This window comes from Alosa alosa, chromosome 19 (genome assembly GCF_017589495.1).
Source record: "Alosa alosa isolate M-15738 ecotype Scorff River chromosome 19, AALO_Geno_1.1, whole genome shotgun sequence".
In the NCBI taxonomy this organism is placed as follows: Eukaryota; Metazoa; Chordata; class Actinopteri; order Clupeiformes; family Clupeidae; genus Alosa; species Alosa alosa.
In genome coordinates this window covers 6076791-6094643 of record NC_063207.1, presented here as the reverse complement: position 1 = coordinate 6094643, position 17853 = coordinate 6076791, and the positions used below count along the sequence as shown (strand labels likewise).

At 45.5% G+C, this 17853-nt stretch overlaps 2 protein-coding genes across 2 annotated transcripts; both read left to right on the top strand.

Annotated features, from left to right (window-relative positions):
- Positions 1-248: 248 nt before the first annotated feature.
- dll4 (delta-like 4 (Drosophila)) lies at positions 249-9779 on the top strand. The gene is made up of 11 exons (XM_048228577.1): positions 249-702; positions 791-1051; positions 1474-1528; positions 2224-2487; positions 3307-3367; positions 3452-3582; positions 5649-5815; positions 6177-6399; positions 6844-7549; positions 8111-8219; positions 8357-9779. Exons 1-11 carry the CDS (start codon positions 652-654, stop codon positions 8360-8362), a joined length of 2034 nt encoding a protein of 677 aa, XP_048084534.1. The 5' UTR covers positions 249-651; the 3' UTR covers positions 8363-9779.
- A 1868-nt stretch (positions 9780-11647) lies between these two features.
- On the top strand, positions 11648-14386 carry LOC125284098 (glutathione-specific gamma-glutamylcyclotransferase 1-like). The gene is made up of 3 exons (XM_048227851.1): positions 11648-12252; positions 12432-12467; positions 13039-14386. Exons 1-3 carry the CDS (start codon positions 12082-12084, stop codon positions 13402-13404), a joined length of 573 nt encoding a protein of 190 aa, XP_048083808.1. The 5' UTR covers positions 11648-12081; the 3' UTR covers positions 13405-14386.
- The last annotated feature ends 3467 nt before the right edge of the window (positions 14387-17853 follow it).

The following is a 17853-nucleotide window of genomic DNA, read 5'->3' as shown; positions in this document are numbered from 1 at the left end:
TAGCACGCATGCTGATCCGATCAACAGAGACAATATCAACATATGTCCGAATATTGTGTTGCTGGGACTGGTACCCGGGGTGGCGTGCGGGCCGATGGGACATCGAATCAGATACGAGGACGACTTGGCGCGAGAGAGGGGATGGAAAAGGGGCGGAGTTTGATGATTGGCAGTGACAGGGTACGTAATAAGAACTCTCAAGTATATAAACAGAGGGAGCCCTACCCACCCCACAGAAGAAACAGTAATCCCTGTAGCAGCACCTCCATTTGCATCACTGACTGACTGACAGCACACGTTTGCGCGTCATTTTAACTGAACTTCAGCAGCCGAGCCAGCACTCCGTCAAGAGATATAACCATTTCAGTGGGATGCACAGAGGCGACAACCGCATTGAAGATGGCTAAACTGTGGATATTGACGTTACTCTTATTTGTTTAACCTTGATGCTTGGATAATCAACGACACCTTTACGACACCTGCGAATCTTTTGGATAGATACCACCGGAGCTCTCTGCAGTGGGCTTGAAGAAGGATTAATATTTATTTAACTTTTCCACATTTACCGTTACCCTTTGGAATAGGAGCGCACCAGGAGGAAAGGTTGCATCGCAAGGGAAACGTGCTGCTGCTATTGAAGAGTGCTAAAGGATGGCACTTTGGTACAAAATTCTTGTACTTAGCTTAATGATAACGACTCAGGTAAGCCTATTCATCTGCCCGATGTCTTCCATCAGTGATGGTGCGTTCACGAAAGAGTTTGACTGATGTGTTTGTTGCGCTCCCGCAGGCTTACGGATCCGGTGTATTCGAGCTTGGTCTTCATGAGTTTAAGAACGATTACAGATTGCTGTCCAATGGTGAGGCATGTGGTCCCGAGTGTCGAACCTTTTTCCGAGTGTGCCTGAAGAACTACCAAACGGTGGTGACCCCTGGTGAATGCATCTTCGGCAGTAATATCACGCCTGTCTTAGGGACCAAGTCGTTCAGCGTCATGAAGAACGGCGGGGTCAATAAACCAATTCGATTGCCTATCGACTTTAGTTGGCCGGTAAGACTGGAATTAATGTAGTTATCAATAGCAAATTTGTTTTTTTTCTTACTTAAAAACTAAGCGTTTTGGTGATGCAGCGCTTACGGTGCTCTCGGCTGCCAGGTAGCCTGATAGGGTGAAACACCTGCTTATCTAAATTTGCCCACTTGCACCCTGCTGTTCAGCTGTTAGCTTACCTCTGTTGTATTAGCCTATGTGTTGTATTAGCCTACATTCATTTTAAGACTACTGCTTCTTTACATAACTGTTTTGCAAAACTTTTGTTAATGTGAAATGATATATATTTACTTACGCGACATTCTGTTATGTGTTTTGTAATCTGTGTAGGCGAATCTATGATGGGTTTCTAACCGTCTTTGTAGTAGGCCTACCTACATTTTTAAAGTATCTAATCAAATGCATGCATATTTTATTCTTAGGGATCCTTTTCTTTAATCATCGAAGCCTGGTATGCACCGACACAGGAATTATTAGGTGAGTAAAGGATGTGTGCGTTCTATCTCCGCCAGGGGGAGACAGTGATTTTATTATTGTACATAAATTGAAAAATGTGTTTAAAACTTTTATAAAGCAGTTATTGCATTTTGAACGAAATCACGTCTTATTAATTTTTTCACGGTTGATTTTGTTGTTGTTTTTAATGCGGGGTAGGCTCGCCCCCCCTCACCCAAGCGCACCCCCTCTCCGCACCCTCTCACATCCATTGTTGGAATTACGTGCAACAAGGCACTTATTTCATCCTCTTGCTCCACACAATCGCGCTTCCTCCGGTTTATTTTTGGCGTGGGAAAGTGAGCAAGTCTTTGGTGAGAATATCTAAACCTCGCCAAAATCTACTGACGGCCTTTTCCTGTACTTTACACCTTTTTCTGTTCCGACCTTTGGAGAGGGGGGGTGATAGGGTCGAAAATGTTTTGCTCACACAAAGGAAGAGGAAATTTAAATAGCGGTACACTGCGCTCTAGACTCTCCTTAAAACATAAACCAATGAATCTTGATTGGTTATTTAAGGGAAACTCATATAAAACCAATGAAATTCATTTACATTTTACAATGTACGAGCATTTACAGTGTAGGCTACACATTTAGAATGATTTTTTTCAGTTGTGTTTATTGTTAAATGACGTTGTGTGTTTTGTGTATTTTTTTTTATCTCTTTCTCTGTACAGATACATCGAACCCCGAGTTATTGATTAGCTTTTTTGCCACCCAGAGAAAGTTGGAAGTAGGTGCTGAGTGGTCTCGGGATCATCTGACGTGGAAGCAGACGGAGCTAAGGTATTCTTACCGGTTCATCTGCAATGAAAATTACTACGGCCAAAGTTGTTCCCAAAAATGCAATCCCAGGGACGACCGTTTTGGCCACTACACCTGCGACCCTGACGGGAAAAGATCCTGTCTCCCTGGCTGGAATGGACAATACTGCGAAGAACGTAAGCAACAGGAGAGGCTATGTGTGTTTGGCCTCCAATAACATGGGTTTGCTTCATTATATAGAATATTATCATGTGTGGTTAGGAACAGATGAGTCTTTTGGGCACCCAGGCCGGATTTATGAGTCTTCCACAGAGCTTGATTCAAACATGAAAATCCACCTGCAATCCACTGCAAATTCCCGCTTATCATGGTTGCATTACAAATCCTCGAGGTGTTTCTCAGCGTTGTCGTTACTAAAATCTAGGCAGTTTTGCAATCATGAAGTGGTCCTCCGAGGCGCACTCTCGCTCTCTCCCTCCCCAGCTCGCGCCAGTTCAGAGAGCTTAATCCGACCCGCGCTCTCCTAGGAGAGCAGCACGCGCCGGGTTAATCGCGGCATTATCATCCGCCACGCGCCACTAAATTGCGGTCTCTATTGTTGAAGCGGAGCGCAGCAGCTGCAAACACGGTTCGGACAGCCCACCAGCAACAATGGGGCAGCTGTCCGCTTTTAAGAGCAAGCATCTGCTCGAATCTAACCAGCCGTTAAACACGAGGCTTGTAACCATGTGAAATCAATGTCACATACAACCTAGAAACGTAAAATAGGAGAGGCAAATTAAGGCAATGCTTGAAGAGGCACATTACAGAAACGACAGTTTCTCCGTGGTTTGAACCTCATATTATCCTGCAAGACCAAAAGCAGTCACACGTTCTTGCTAAACATTTCTGTTTAAAACCAAGCAACCCAGATATTTGTTATATTAAAGGACATTTTAATTAAGTCTATATCGTGGAAAACAAGTTAACGTATGTTTTTTGTCTGTTTGTTTCAGCGATTTGCCTCGAAGGATGCAGCAAATCAAATGGAAACTGCTCGAAACCCGGAGAGTGTGAGTAAGTACAGCGCTCTCGACCCAAGTACAGGTGTAACCGGTGTTTGTTTTCATAATAACTAAAGGTCTTTGTTTGCTTTTGTAGCTGCAGGGAAGGCTGGCAGGGCATCTTCTGTGACGAGTGTAAGAGACACCCCGCCTGTAAGCACGGCACCTGTCAACAGCCCTGGCAGTGCACCTGCGACGAGGGCTGGGGCGGCCTTCTTTGTGATCAAGGTAAGTGCAATATCCCTGAATGACACCGCTGGCCAATCCCGCTTTGCCCATTGTCTGTAGCAAAAGTCAAGAAGATAAATCGTCCTCCTAATGGAAGGGGCCGCATTGTAGCCATCCATTTAAAACTGTGCTGTCTAGCCCAGTTAAACCAAATGACAATGATAAGCACACACACACAGCAATACTGGAGGCACCATAAAAGTGCAGCATGCGATAACCGCCTGGATAACATGATAAAAAAGCGAATAACTGCCAGAAGGCATAATGGCTTACTATGGCACATTGGCACTAATGGCTCAATAGGTTACTTGAGCTCTTTAGTCCATTAGTGGTAGTAGCCTACTGTTACTCATCTTCTTATAAGGAAGATTTAGTGTTGGGTCAGAGATCATTTGATAAATAAAAGTAAACAAGCAACTTTGGCTGCTGGTGTCATCTTATATGAGATGTGTCAGTCATTTGTTAGGAGTCAGGATGGGGCCAACTGATTCATTTTCTATGCTGACACTGGGTTGGCCCAATAACAACTCTTATCAGACCCCCCAACCCATTCACATTGGCTCAGCCAAAATTCTATGAAGGCATCAAAAAGGATAAATGAAGCGCATGCAGGGATGGATTACTGCACGGGCCTACCGGGCCCAGGCCCAGGGGCCCAAGGGGTCAGGGGGCCCTGAAACCCAAGCCTTTGCATGGAATCATTGCCTCAATATCAACAAATCAGGATGTAGGCTATGAATCTGATTGAATTTAGTATTGGCCATCCCCAAAATGCACCAGAATACAGGAAATCACATCAAACAAATTAAAACATTTCTGGGGGAGGACCCCTAAACCCCCCCCCTCCCACATATACGACAATTACTGGGGGGCCCTTAATACATCTGGGCCCAGGGGCCCGGAAGTTCATAATCCGCCCATGAGTGCATGTAGAAGTTGTGCTGGGTAGAGGCGAGTGGTGTCAATTGTGCAAAAAAAAACACACAAATCTAGTAGTTCCACCTGTACAGACATTGCAAGTACTTTATATCAACATCAGGTTGAACTTGAAGGAGGAGAGGTAAGCAAACATATTAAAAGGTAGAGGGACAGTAATCAGTTGGAGAAGGGGTTATAGAACACTGCAACCATAGAGTAGCTTCATGATTAATAGGGGCTCACAGGAAGAGAGCAGGTCTGTATAACATATCATGCTGAAGCTAAGTTCTGACTTAAAAAAGCAAAGTAACAAAGGCACTCTGTTTCGAAAAATATATGAAAAAGCCTTTAATTAAACATGGTAACTAGATAAAAACACATGGGCCTATGCGTATATGTATTTTGTTGCAACTGTTCTGGTAGGCCTAGTAGAAGTACAGTTACTACAATCTTTGGGTAACTGAGCACCTTACGTACAGTAATTGTTTAAAGCTGCTATCAATTTATTTTTGTGTAGTTCACATTAATTGAAGAATTTTAAATAATACTTAGAGCCTCCTTTATGACAATTGCTCGTTTTCATTCAACAATGGGCGTCGCCGTGACACTTCAATATTCAGACATCCAGTTTTCTATTTCCGGCTTCGTTGCATTGATTTTAATGTGATGGTAGACAGTGCCTGACGCATCCTAAGCCATATAAAAGTTAACTTATATTTTATATGTATATAGTGCAGAATTCTCAACATTTCGGAAGACATATAAGCTAAGACTGCATTAAGTTATAATGTGAACAGAATGGAAAGAAGATGAAAACCAGATGGAAGTAGAGTTTCACAATTAAGGTGGATACTTGATGGAGACAACTCCACATTCATTACTGGTCATCAGTGAGTCAAAGAGCAAGCGAGTGAGTAAAACTCCACTTGCTGTGCTCTATGGCACTTAGTTCAATAGATATGCATGATTAAAGCTAGTGCCAGGATTGTGTATAAGTGGATGAGCCTGACCAATTGTGCAGTCCAGTCCAGGCCTGGGTCAAGGTGGCACCTTAACTCCCGCATGCAGCTCCGCAGACACTGAGAGTCAATGGACTGTGAAGAGGCATAAACAGGCGTCGTTGTTTTTGTGACCTTTGCCCTCTCCAGATCTGAACTACTGCACCCACCACAAACCCTGCCGGAACGGGACATGCATGAACACGGGCCAGGGCAGTTACACGTGCACCTGCCACCCCGGCTTCACCGGCATCAACTGCGAGCGGGAGGTGAAGGAGTGCGACAGCCGCCCCTGTCTGAACGGAGGCCTGTGCACGGTGAGTCTCGACGTTTCCCACCGCTTGGCCGCAGCGGCGCGGCGCTCCCTCGGCCCACCCCTGCTTCCTTTCTCACAGGCCCTGCTCTCGCCAGGGCTGCCAGCGCCGAGCAAACAGGGCAGACCTTTTGGTCCGCCTGTCGACCCACATTGATAGAGCTTGTAAATGAATGTGTATGGATCGTAGCGAGAGGATGTGTGCGCGTAAGCAGGATAAGCAGCGCAGAGATAAACACGACAGTAGGGGGAATTTCTTGGACTCGGTCCAGAGGCATTAAAATAAAACACTGAGAACCTTTTTTTTTCCTCTCTCCCCTCCCTTTCTCTCTCTCTCTCTCTCGTTCACTCTCTTGCCCTCTCAGGACCTTGAGAGCGGGTATAAGTGTGAGTGTCCAAAAGGGTACGAGGGTGACCACTGTCAGACTCGGGTGCTGACCTGTGCAGAATCGCCCTGCTTCCACCTGGGCCGGTGCCACGATAAGGACGACGGACGAGCCGTCGTGTCGAAAGTGTCCTGCCGGGCTACGCGGGCTCAACTCGAGGAAAGCGGCGTGGACAAGTGCACATCCCTGCGCTGCGCCAACGGTAGGTGATGTTGCAACACACACACACACACACACACACACACACACACACAGACACACACACACACACACACACACACACACACACACACACACACACACACACACACACACACACACACACACACACACACACACACACACACACACACACACACACACACACACATACACACACACACACACACACACACACACACACACACTAAAATAACCATGGGGACAACACACTGAAAACTCGAAGGATATTGTAGCTGATCATGTGTGGAACTAAAGCTTTCTGGCGTCAGTCAGTGGGGAAAACTAGGTAATGGATGCAGGGGCAGGCAAACAGGCATCTGCACACCCACGCAAACACTTATGTGGCTATTTCCACTTTCAGAGTAAGTGTTAGGTTATACAACCATGTGGTTAATGATTATGTTCTGGTTGTCTGTCCTGTCAGGTGGACACTGCGCTATGGAGGGGAGCGTGCGAAAGTGCATCTGTCGGTCGGGCTTTAGTGGCCTCCACTGCGAGGTCAACATCAACGACTGCGCCAAGAACCCCTGCGCCAACGGCAGCACCTGCAAGGACAGCATCAATGGCTACACCTGCATGTGCCCGCCTGGCTTCCAGGGCCGCAACTGCGACCGCCACACTGATGTCTGTGCCACGCGGCAATGCCTGAACGGCGGAACCTGCCGGAAAGGCGTGGGCTGCGTGTGCCCACCCCACTTCAGCGGGCCGCAGTGCGAGGCGGCGTACGCGCCCGCCACCACCACACCCACGCCGGACGACCACGCACCCTGGGCCGCGGTGCTCCTGGGGGTGGGCCTGGTTGCCATGACGGTGCTGCTCTGCATGGTGTTTGTGGTGCTGCGCTTCGTCCACAAGCAGAGGGCCCGCGAGCACCTGGACACGTCCACCAAGAACAACCTGTCCGACTTTCAGAAGGACAACCTCATCTCCGCCATGCAGCTGAAAAACAACAACCAGAAGCTGGGCCTGGAGGTGGACTGTCCTAGCGAAAAGCTGAACTACAAACACATCAACTACCACAAGGACTACAAGTCCCAGATGGACTACAAGGAAGAGCTGTCGAGAGAGGACAAACTGCATCACAATGAGAAATGTTTAGAAGAGAAAAAGCCACTGGGTAGAATATATAGGTAAGAATACATCATCTACAGCTTTCCTCACAGAGTCTCGCATACGCTGTGACTTCAGCATTCATTTCCTTTCTCTGAAACTGTTCCAGTCAGATGAAGGCGTCATAAGGAGCCAGATGATTTGAATAGGGACAGGTGTTAAGCACGCTAATTGGTTCGCTGACTTAATGAGTGAAGTCCTGAGGGAGCGCGGCAGCTTGAATATTTTGATCTGGTTACTGATGAAAACAGATCAAGCTTTAGAGCGAACACCACCCCCAGGTCTGTTCTCACGCTAGCTTGCCACAGCACGTTGCAACAAACATTTTGCCTGACTCGCGTAAACTGACATTCCCTTCAAAAAATCACTCGCTCCAACTCCGATTAGGTTTCACACAAGCAGTGGCTTTGTGGCCAGATATCTCCAGAGTGTTTGGTTTTTGCTTGAGGGGGAAAGAAGACAAAGCTGTGAGCGCTGAACAGTATTTGTTGAGACATGCTTTGGTTTCCCCTCAGCTCTGTTGTGAGCTTTGGGGTTTGGCACACCATTCTAATGACTGTTGAATTTGTGTTGGTTTGCAGAGAAAAGCCGGAATGTAGAATATCAACAATATGTTCTTCAAGAGATTCCATGTACCAGTCTGTGTTCGTCATTACTGAGGAGAGAAATGAGTGCGTCATTGCTACGGAGGTAAGCGTCATCTTCTGCCATGGGGTGCGTGGGGGGCTTGTGCTGTTGTCATTGTCAATATTAAGCAACCTTTTTTTGTTTGTTTTGTTCTTTTCTTCGTTTTGAGTAATGTCATATGTTCTCTGCTCTCTTCACAGGTATAAAATATCAAGATTATCAAGAAGGACTATCTTCTGGACTGTTTACATATAGATGGGGTTTTTTTTTTATTTAAGTGTGACTTGCTGCTCTTGGAAACTTGATAACTGGAGAGGGCCTGTGCTCAGGCGACTGCAATAGACTACGTCTGAATGTAAACACGTCAGGACTGATTCGATTCAGAGCAGAAACGACCGGAGTGCCCATACTGTAGCTGAGAGACTGATGGCTCTTCTGGCATTTCTGCCTTCACTCAAGGGTGTGGGGGGGACCATGGAGACTTCACAAGCACCCACCCACCCTCCAGGAGACGGAAAAGACTATTCTATACGTTTGTAATCATGGACCAATAATATTTAATTATTTCCATTCAAAGTTTTTTTTTTTTTTAAATTTAGTAATATGGCAATCCAGTAATCAAAATCATAACTGCCTGACCTACAAGACCCACCGTCTTCTTCCATGTCCCAACCATAACTGGGTGCTATGCAAGAGAAAAGGGGAACATTTTTACAAGACCAACATTCATACGCATTTAGAATAATATTGGAGACAGCCCACTTTGTGGACAGTCTTTGACTTTCTTATCAAAATCAGCTTTGTAACACTAGTACTGAGTACCTTTTTGTTGATGTCAGATTTTTTGTAAAACAAAGTTTATATGCATAATAATCACAGAGCCTTAAAAATGGGTTGGAGACCTAAATTAGTGCCCTGTTCGTTTGAGACCCTTACTCACTGTGGCCACTGCTCCGTTGAATACAGAGGCAGTTGTCTGCAGCGGTGAGGTGCTCAAAAGAACGTAATTTTTATCACACTGTATGCAACTCATGCCCAAGGGGACAAAGACCAACAAGTGACTATCACACCGAAGAAGCCTAAAAAATAGTTGAAATTGCAGAACAATTGATGTTATTTTTTAAAGATTAGTATTTCACTAGTTATTTAAATCCTAAGAAGCACTGATCTTTTTATGTTTTCTAAATTTATTTTGTATATACTGTATATTTATGAAACCTGTACATTCTGTATTGTGTGACTGTTGACCATCAAGAAAAGTTAAATTTATTTTTTTGTTGTTGTTATTGTTTATTCAAAACAATGAAAACAAATCTGGTACACTGTCGTTTGTTGGTTTCATTAAATGTGGAGTGCGAAGTGCAACACCTAGATATATAAGCATTTGTCTAGATAAGAAAGAACTGCGATGAGTGTGTCATCTAGTGTGGGTGGAGAAATCACCTCCGTCTTATTTGACCAGCTGTAATAATGACGTGTAATAACTGGCAACTGAGGCAACATGTGTCTAGGTAGTGTGAAGTTCGGTTGCCCACAATCAGTCTTTAGACAGCACTGTTACATCCATGTGAGGAATGTGAGGTGATATATTCATTAAAAATGTGCAACATCCAATCCACATGACCTCCAGTTCAAACGCGAGTCATTTTACCAGAGTGGTGTTTCTTGACAAGATGGCAGTGGGACAGGCAGAGGAATTCTCCATTTACCAAAACAGATGAAAAACAGGGAACGAGAGAAAAGGAAAACAGAGAGAGAGAGAGAATATAAATATCACCAAACAGGCAACATCAGAGCTGCAAAGAAAAGCTGTTTGCTTCCCATCATCAGTTAACCCCATTTGTTCCTCTCGTTCAACACAGGCCTCCACGCTTGTTTTTCTTCATTGTTTTGTAACAACAGCATCCTGTTTGCGACTCTGTGACATCATTTCCTGCTTCCACAAGGACAGCCAACAGTTTCTCACGCATCTCCTGTGCCGTGTGTGTGTGTGTGTGAGTGTGAGAGAGAGAGAGAGAGGCAGCTGCGAGAGGAAATTCTCACAAATAATCACAAACGAATAATACTACAACAAGAATGTGTCAATAATGTCAGACTCCCCATGACGGCCTTTATCTGCATTGCACAGATGCCGATTCAGTGTGATTAGGCCTGTGATTGTTTGGGCAGCACAGAGAAGGAAAACATTGAGTCTCAGGATATGCTTTATAACACAATTGTAGGCCTAAGGGAAATCTGATTAGCTTACCAGGGAGTTTGCGACATTCAAATATTTCTACTCAGCTTGACATACTATCTTTTTCTTACAGATAGATACAGCCTGCATGGAAAGACTGTTGATTTTTGTGAATGAAAGAAATGTGAAATCATTCATTTAATAATAATAAGTATTATTATGATTAAATAATAACTATACTATCATTTTACAAATCTGTGAAGATATCCTGTTTCCTTGTCTATAACATCGTGATTAGGGATAGTGGCAGACAGACGGAACAGGTTGATTTTTAAAAGGATCTCTCTGTACTTCCAAGAATGACCTCTCCCTTTTACAGTAGGCCTACAATGGCAAACAGCCCAGGCCTCGCCCTTAGGGGATGTTTGTAATTACGCTAATTAGCACACGGGGGCAGTATACAATACACATGCGTGAGGCCTGAGCAAAATGTGTTTTTAGAAAAAAATCCTCAAGGCTCACAAAACATCCAAAGTAGTCACTTAAATTATGAAGATGCGTTAAGTGTTTTGGACGCCGCAAAAAGGAAATCACTGTCTTTGACGTTGCAAACGTTTTAGGTCTTGAATTTAAAAGATAATAGAGCTTATTTACGCAGATACGCTCATGTGGTTATTAGACGCACAAGATGCTCAGGGCTAACACACAGCGTTATTACCAGGCAAGAATGTATGGGGCTGTCGTGTCTTAGACCTGTTAAGAGCCTTAACTGACTGTACCAGGGGATAGGCTACAACCAAACTATTAATAGCTTATCCTGATCTGCCGCTTGAAGTGTCATGCACAAATTAAATGACTGAGTATGATGCTATACAAAATGCATATCTTCTCTTTGCTGTAAACTTCCAAAAAAACATCTCACTGACAGTACAGTTGAAGGGTGCGTGGTACACACGTCACTGTCCAAAACAATCTCTGTCAGGGCAAACAGTCATATATCTTAAAGGGCGGTTCCTTCGGATATGACAAAGTGTGGACGTCCTGTTACTTACTAGCCTACCTTAGTGAGCTGTCTCTGATTTGAATAACGTTATCTTTTACAGAGGCGCTGGCGTAACATCTACCAAGTACCATGTGCGCAATGACTGTCCTGACGTACATGCCAGGTACAAGAGCAAAACAGGCGATGGGGGAGTTGGATCATTCTGTTCTGACGCCTATCTTTAGAAAAAGTCTGTGATTGGATAGGCAATGTTTACGATACCCTTTCTCTATGATATCATTGGTCAGTAACGTTGTAGTATGACAACAAATACACGTGTCTGCAGACCAACGTGAGGTTCTGCAGAGTGTGTGAGAGAACAGAGACAAATTGCTGAAATAGTTTCTAAGCTGAATTCAGTTGCAATTCAGTCATCTAAATTTCGTATTCTCATAGCGCTTTTTTTTTCGCAGTACAGACCAATGATACGCATTTAACAAGGAGTCTCGAAATTCAGCATGGATAGAGAGCGGAATCAGAGAGACGACTGGAATTTCCGTTAACTGCAAAAACATTAGTGCAACCAATTCTGCAGATATGCAGAAACCTCAAGGGGGCCAAGGCATCATTTAAAGGCTCTCTCATTCATTGGTGGAGGCAGTGCAAGCGGACTGATATTTACAGACCGAAGACTAGACTACCAAGGACCATAGGCTACGACGAGTTACCTGAGAAACTTTGAGATTTTGGTCACTCAACAGAACATAATGAGGCCCGAAGACATGATGCAGGAGCTGCCAGATCTTTGGATATTCGGCTACGGCTCCTTGGTATGGAAACCGGACTTCAAGTACAAAAGACGCAAAGTTGGTTATATTCGGGGCTACAAGAGACGTTTTTGGCACGGGGACAACTTTCATAGAGGCAGTGATAAAATGGTGAGTTTACAGAAAGTTTGGTTACTGAAGGTGCAAGCCAACACTGTTCCTGGGCGTGTTTCAGTGTATATTGCATAGAGAATATCAAAAGCATGTCACATTGCAAAAATGGACCAGTGTGATATTGACTGATTTGAGATGCAAACGTTTCATAAGGCCCTTTTCTATTCTCTTTTCAGCCTGGGAGAGTAGTGACATTGGTGGAGGATCATGACGTAAGTAAAAGTTCTCTCCTGCCTGTTGTATTGACGAACTAAAATCCCTTAATTGTGTGGCTATTATTATTGTTAGTCTTGCATGTCAGTAGTTAAGTTCACCAAGGGCCTTGTGTTCAGCACAGAGATTAACCTTCATTTCTCAGTGATGACTGTGCCTCGTAGAAGTGTTTGTGTAGCTGTATAGGGACAGAATGTTTACAGTAAACATTCTGTTTACTGAATGTGTGTCTTAATGAAAGCAGACTCCCACTCCGGGTCTGCTGCAGTATCTGGGTCAAGTGGTAGACAATGGCGAGTCGGCGTCTGCGCCTTAAGTTTGTGAAGTTTTTGCCTGGTGCGTGAACTCCAAAGGTTGAGTACAGTAGAAAAAAGCAGAGGCACACTCAAGGGCTTGATTCTAATACAAATTTGTATTGAGAGCCGAGAAATTCTAATTCTAATACAAATTTGTATTAGAATCAAGCCCTTGAGTGCGCCTCTGCTTTTTTCTACTGTACTCAAGTGGTAGACAAACATCACGTTTTTACACCCTTTGAAAACTGAATATTCCACCCTCTCTTCCCTGCAGGCCTGCACGTGGGGTGTGGCCTACGAGGTCACCGGCACACAAGTTCAGGAATCTCTCAAATACCTGAACCTCAGGGAGGTGGTGCTGGGCGGCTACGTGACCAAGATGGTGGAGTTCCGACCGCGGGAGGAGGGCGAAGCTCCTCTGCTGGCCTTGGTCTACATCGCCACCTCCGACAATCCCATCTACCTCGGGCCGGCCAGCCCCGGCGAGATCGCCGCCCAGATCGCCTGCTGCAGGGGTCAGACGGGTCACAACATCGAGTACCTCCTGCGCCTCACAGAGTTCATGAGGCTCTACTGCCCAGAGGTGGAGGACAAGCACCTCTTCTCCATCGAGGCGGCTGCCTTGGCCTTGGTGCTGTGACAGGATTTTGGCGTGTTCAGACACACATACACACGTTTTATGGTGTTTTAAGCCCCTAATTTCGTCTTCCAGGCAGCGCTGCATGGATGGCACTAGGTTTAGGCAAGGGTTAAGGTAAGGGTTATGTGCCTTGAAGTCCACAGTTGCAGGCTTAAAACACCATCGAGCCACACACACACACACACACACACGCCATACACTGGTGCAAAAAAAAAGTGACATGGCGACATCAACATAGTGACATCAACATGGACACATTTCTCAGTCAAGAGCTTTGAAATCTCAGTCCAAGTCCACCAAAAACAGGTATACAAGTGTCTGTGTAGATAGTTGTTGCCATGACAAATCAGCGGGGAGGAGTGAGAGGCCTCAGCAAGTTCACAACAGTCCACTACACGGAGCTGAAGGATCATCCAGGAGCTCCATTTCATCGGCCATTTTCTGTATATCTAGTTATATTCAATACTCTTATCTCATGGACCATAGATGAGAGAGGCCAAAGTCTAGATGCGAGAGTCTAGATGCGAGAGAATGGATCTTGGGGTGACATGCCATATTGTTTTATGAGAATTTAAATCAAAGGCTTTAAAGGGGCTTTATTGGGCTTATGCTTGAGGCAGATGTTATAGGTCTGCTTGTGATTGCAACCTCATGTGAGTCGACCACAGCTCTGGGATGATGTCCAGAGCTTTGGGATCAGTGATGTGAACACAGAATTTTGTGTATGTTCAATGCATGTTCTGCATGCTCTGACTGTGATGGCATCAGTGACAAAACCAAGGCATCAACACCAGTGATCTGACTGATAATACGCATTGTTTTCAGGTCCTTAAGAAGGGACCCAGTTTGTACCCCCTGTTAATGTATACTGCACTGTGTAAGCTCTTTCTGACAGAATGTCTGTTTCTTTGGATCTGCTATGTACCCTGTGCCTTTGTTGTAGAAGGACACAAACAAGTAAATAAATAACATTTGGATTTCATAGGAATAGTTTCATAACCAGCAACACGTCACAAGACATAGAAAAGGGGCAGTCATACAATTGAAAAAAATACATTTGCAGTTTAAGAGAAAATGTATGCAATGAAGTCTGCCCTGTCTTGTGTCTTGTGAGAGGCGAGCATGACTGTCCAGTCAGCCCAATGCGGCGAGCATAGCATAAAGCTTTCTAGCCACTCCCTGCAAGACACTCCATACAACAGCCTCAATGACCCTCACCCTATGGTGTCATATTACCACTGGAAAATTATCACCTACACACGGTGACAGAGCCAGCGGTGAGACGTAGACAGAAACAGGCTTCTGCAAGTCAAGTCACGAGACCTCATCTGGGAGGACTCTGTAGTCTGTAGTTGTCTAAAAACGTGACACACTTGCAAGAATGTTGACGTTGTGAACAGGTGTGCTGCAGCTATCATTTTACTGTCGCTCTTTTGTGCACTCGGCCCAAGGAGATCATGCTGTTCCTTGGACCTTGCCACTTGCCCAATGGGCTCGTCAAAATAAACTCTAGGGTTGCATAACAGAGGCCGGTCTCCATGGCACCTAACGTGACATGTGTCGTGTTACAACAGGGTCTCATCTGTCAGGACCACTCCGCTAGTCCACAATTTAAACATTTAAAATGGCCTATAGAATAGTTTTGAAATATTCATTTAAGTATATATCATAATTAATGTAAGTGTCTTAATGTATGTATTTGTTCTTATTCTAGAACATTTTTTATTGGGGTTTAGGCTGGTCTACCCTGTCTGTTAAACAGTTTGATTTATGTCCAGGTTCCTGGTATTGCAGGTTTGCTTTAGCAGATTTGTGTGTGTGTGTGTGTGTGTGTGTGTGAGTGTGTGTGTGTGTGTGTGTGTGTGTGTGTGTGTGTGTGTGTGTGTGTGTGTGTGTGTGTGTACAAGTGTATGACTGGGCCTCATACTTCCAGAGTCAGCATATCCAGGGGTCCTCGTGAAAGACAGGAGAGGAGAGAGAGGGAGGAGTTATGGTAAAGGGGGAACTGTATATGAATTTAAATCACGTTTGGTGAACATGTGCCGAGCACACACACACACACACACACACACACACAGAGACATACACACACATGGCCCTGGAGTAACGCCAACCCCCTCTTGAGCATGAACATGTGTGTTCTCCGCACACACCCCTCTTTAGGCATAGTGCCCCAGATTCTGAGAACAGAGCATGGAACTGGGTAAAAGGTGAAGGGGGTGAGAGGAGAAGGAGGAGAATCAACAACAAAGCCAGGGCAGAAATCAAGAGAAACTATGTGCACTGCTCACACACTCCGAGAGAGAGAGAGAGAGAGACTGTGTGCTCACACACTCCGAGAGAGAGAGATACTGTGTGCTCACACACTCCGAGAGAGAGAGAGAGAGAGACTGTGTGCACTGCTCACACACTTCGAGAGAGAGAGAGAAACTGTGTGCTCACATACTTCAAGAGAGAGAGAAACTGAACTCACACTCTGAGAGAGAAAGAGGGAGAGAGAGAGAGAGAAGTATGCACTAAAGAATAGCCTTAAAGACGGCAGAATTTAACATCTTTTGTTGATTTCAAAACTTTTGGCATGAACTGGAGCAGAAAATGAGGAAGGACTGTTGCTCCTCAGCTCTCTACCCAGCATGCATTACAGAGGGACTTCATCCATGTTCTGTCATATCCCCCCAGAATCATCACGCAGGGTAGGAGCTTTTAAATGGGTGATTATAGCATTAAAACCCACATGATACATCACTGACAGGCACCAATTAAGCGCTGTGTAGTGACGCCCTCAGAAGAGAAGTTAAAAGCAGGCTGGGACCCTGGATGCCCATTACAGCCTATTGATCCGCAGGTCACACTAATGTACTGAAGCACTGTACTACCCCCCATATTGAACTCTGGCTCAGGAGGACACGGGGAGAAAGCACCGGCCCACAAGCACAATAACACGGGAGAGAGACGTAAGTACTGGAGAACGCAATAGCCCACAACCACTACAACAGGGCAAGGCAGAGAGACATGTGGTTACTGGAGAACGCAAAAGCCCACACTCACAATGACACAGGGCAGGGGGAGAGGGGGAGAGAGAGAGAGAGAGAGAGAGAGAGAGAGAGAGGAGAGGAAAAGGAAAGCCTGAAGGCGAAAGAGATAGAAGAGACGGGCGAAGTGAAGGAAAAGAGAGATAGAGGAAACGGAGAGGAGGAAAAGACAGAGAGAAAGCAAGAATGAGAGAGATAAGAGACAGAGAGAGAGAGAGATAGTGTGAAGAGAGGGATGGGGAGAGAGGGATGGGGGAGAGAGGGATGGGGAGAGAGGGATGGGGGAGAGGGAGAAAAGGGGGAGGAAAGACAGAAACAGAGGGGAAGAGGAAAAAAAGACTAGTCAGAGAGAGAGAGAGAGAGAGAGAGAGAAACAAGAATAGACAGATAATAGACACAAGAATAGACATGAGGAAGAGAGGGAGACAAGGAGGAAGTGCAGTACGCCATCTGTGTGACCCTCAAGTGATATTTTTAAATTCTCAAGTTGGGTGTTCTTTTGTGCCAGGTTAGTCAATAGGGCTTTGGGGGAATCTCATTCACAGGCCGAGCTGATGGCAAAATGATTCATGCAAAAATAGGTTGTGTCTGCTGTTGCGTAGCGGCCTGCTGCGTTGAATTACTCTGGGGAAGTGTGTGTGTGTGTGTGTGTGTGTGTGTGCGCTGCAGGCCTTTCAGAACGAACACCCTCAGGGTTGTTTTGACGTGCGCAGGGTGCCTTAGCCTCTACACAATAAAAGGATTTATTTGTGTATCTGGAGTGTGTGTATCTGCTGAATGGTTGCTGAGACACAGATCAGGATATTGACTTCATTCAGGGTGACCTGCACACTGCCTTGGACCCTGGCTGAACCCCTAACCTTTGACCCCTGACCCTCGCTGGTCAGCAAAGGGCACTGGGGCAATCCAAAGGGGTGCGGCAGCGAAAGCGATTAGGACACTAATGGACACATGGGCAGGTCTCTGACCTCTCTAGTCAACCCCAAAGTCATGAAGGGCTGGCCACAGAGGATCGGATGACCCAATCAAAGCCTGACCTCACCACTTCTCTCTCAATAAGACCTCACAGCTCATTAAGACCTCATCCCATCAGGACTGTGTGTATGTGTGTGTGTGCGTGTGTGTGCATAGAGATCCCAGCAGAATGGCAGACTCATTCAGGGCCAATTTGGTGTGAGAGAGAGAAGAGAGAGAGAGTGAGTGTGTGTGTGTGTGTGAGAGAGAGAGAGAGAGTGTGTGTGTGTGTGTGAGAGAAAGTGTGTGTGTGGCCCCAGCAGCCCGGCAGAGTCACTCATTCAGAGGGGATCAGCATATCTCCCGCTCAACAATAAGGGTCTGCAGAGTAAACAAGAAGCCGTAATCTTTTGAGATTAGCCGCTAATCTGGGCTTTATCCACCCATTTTATACACTTCATTG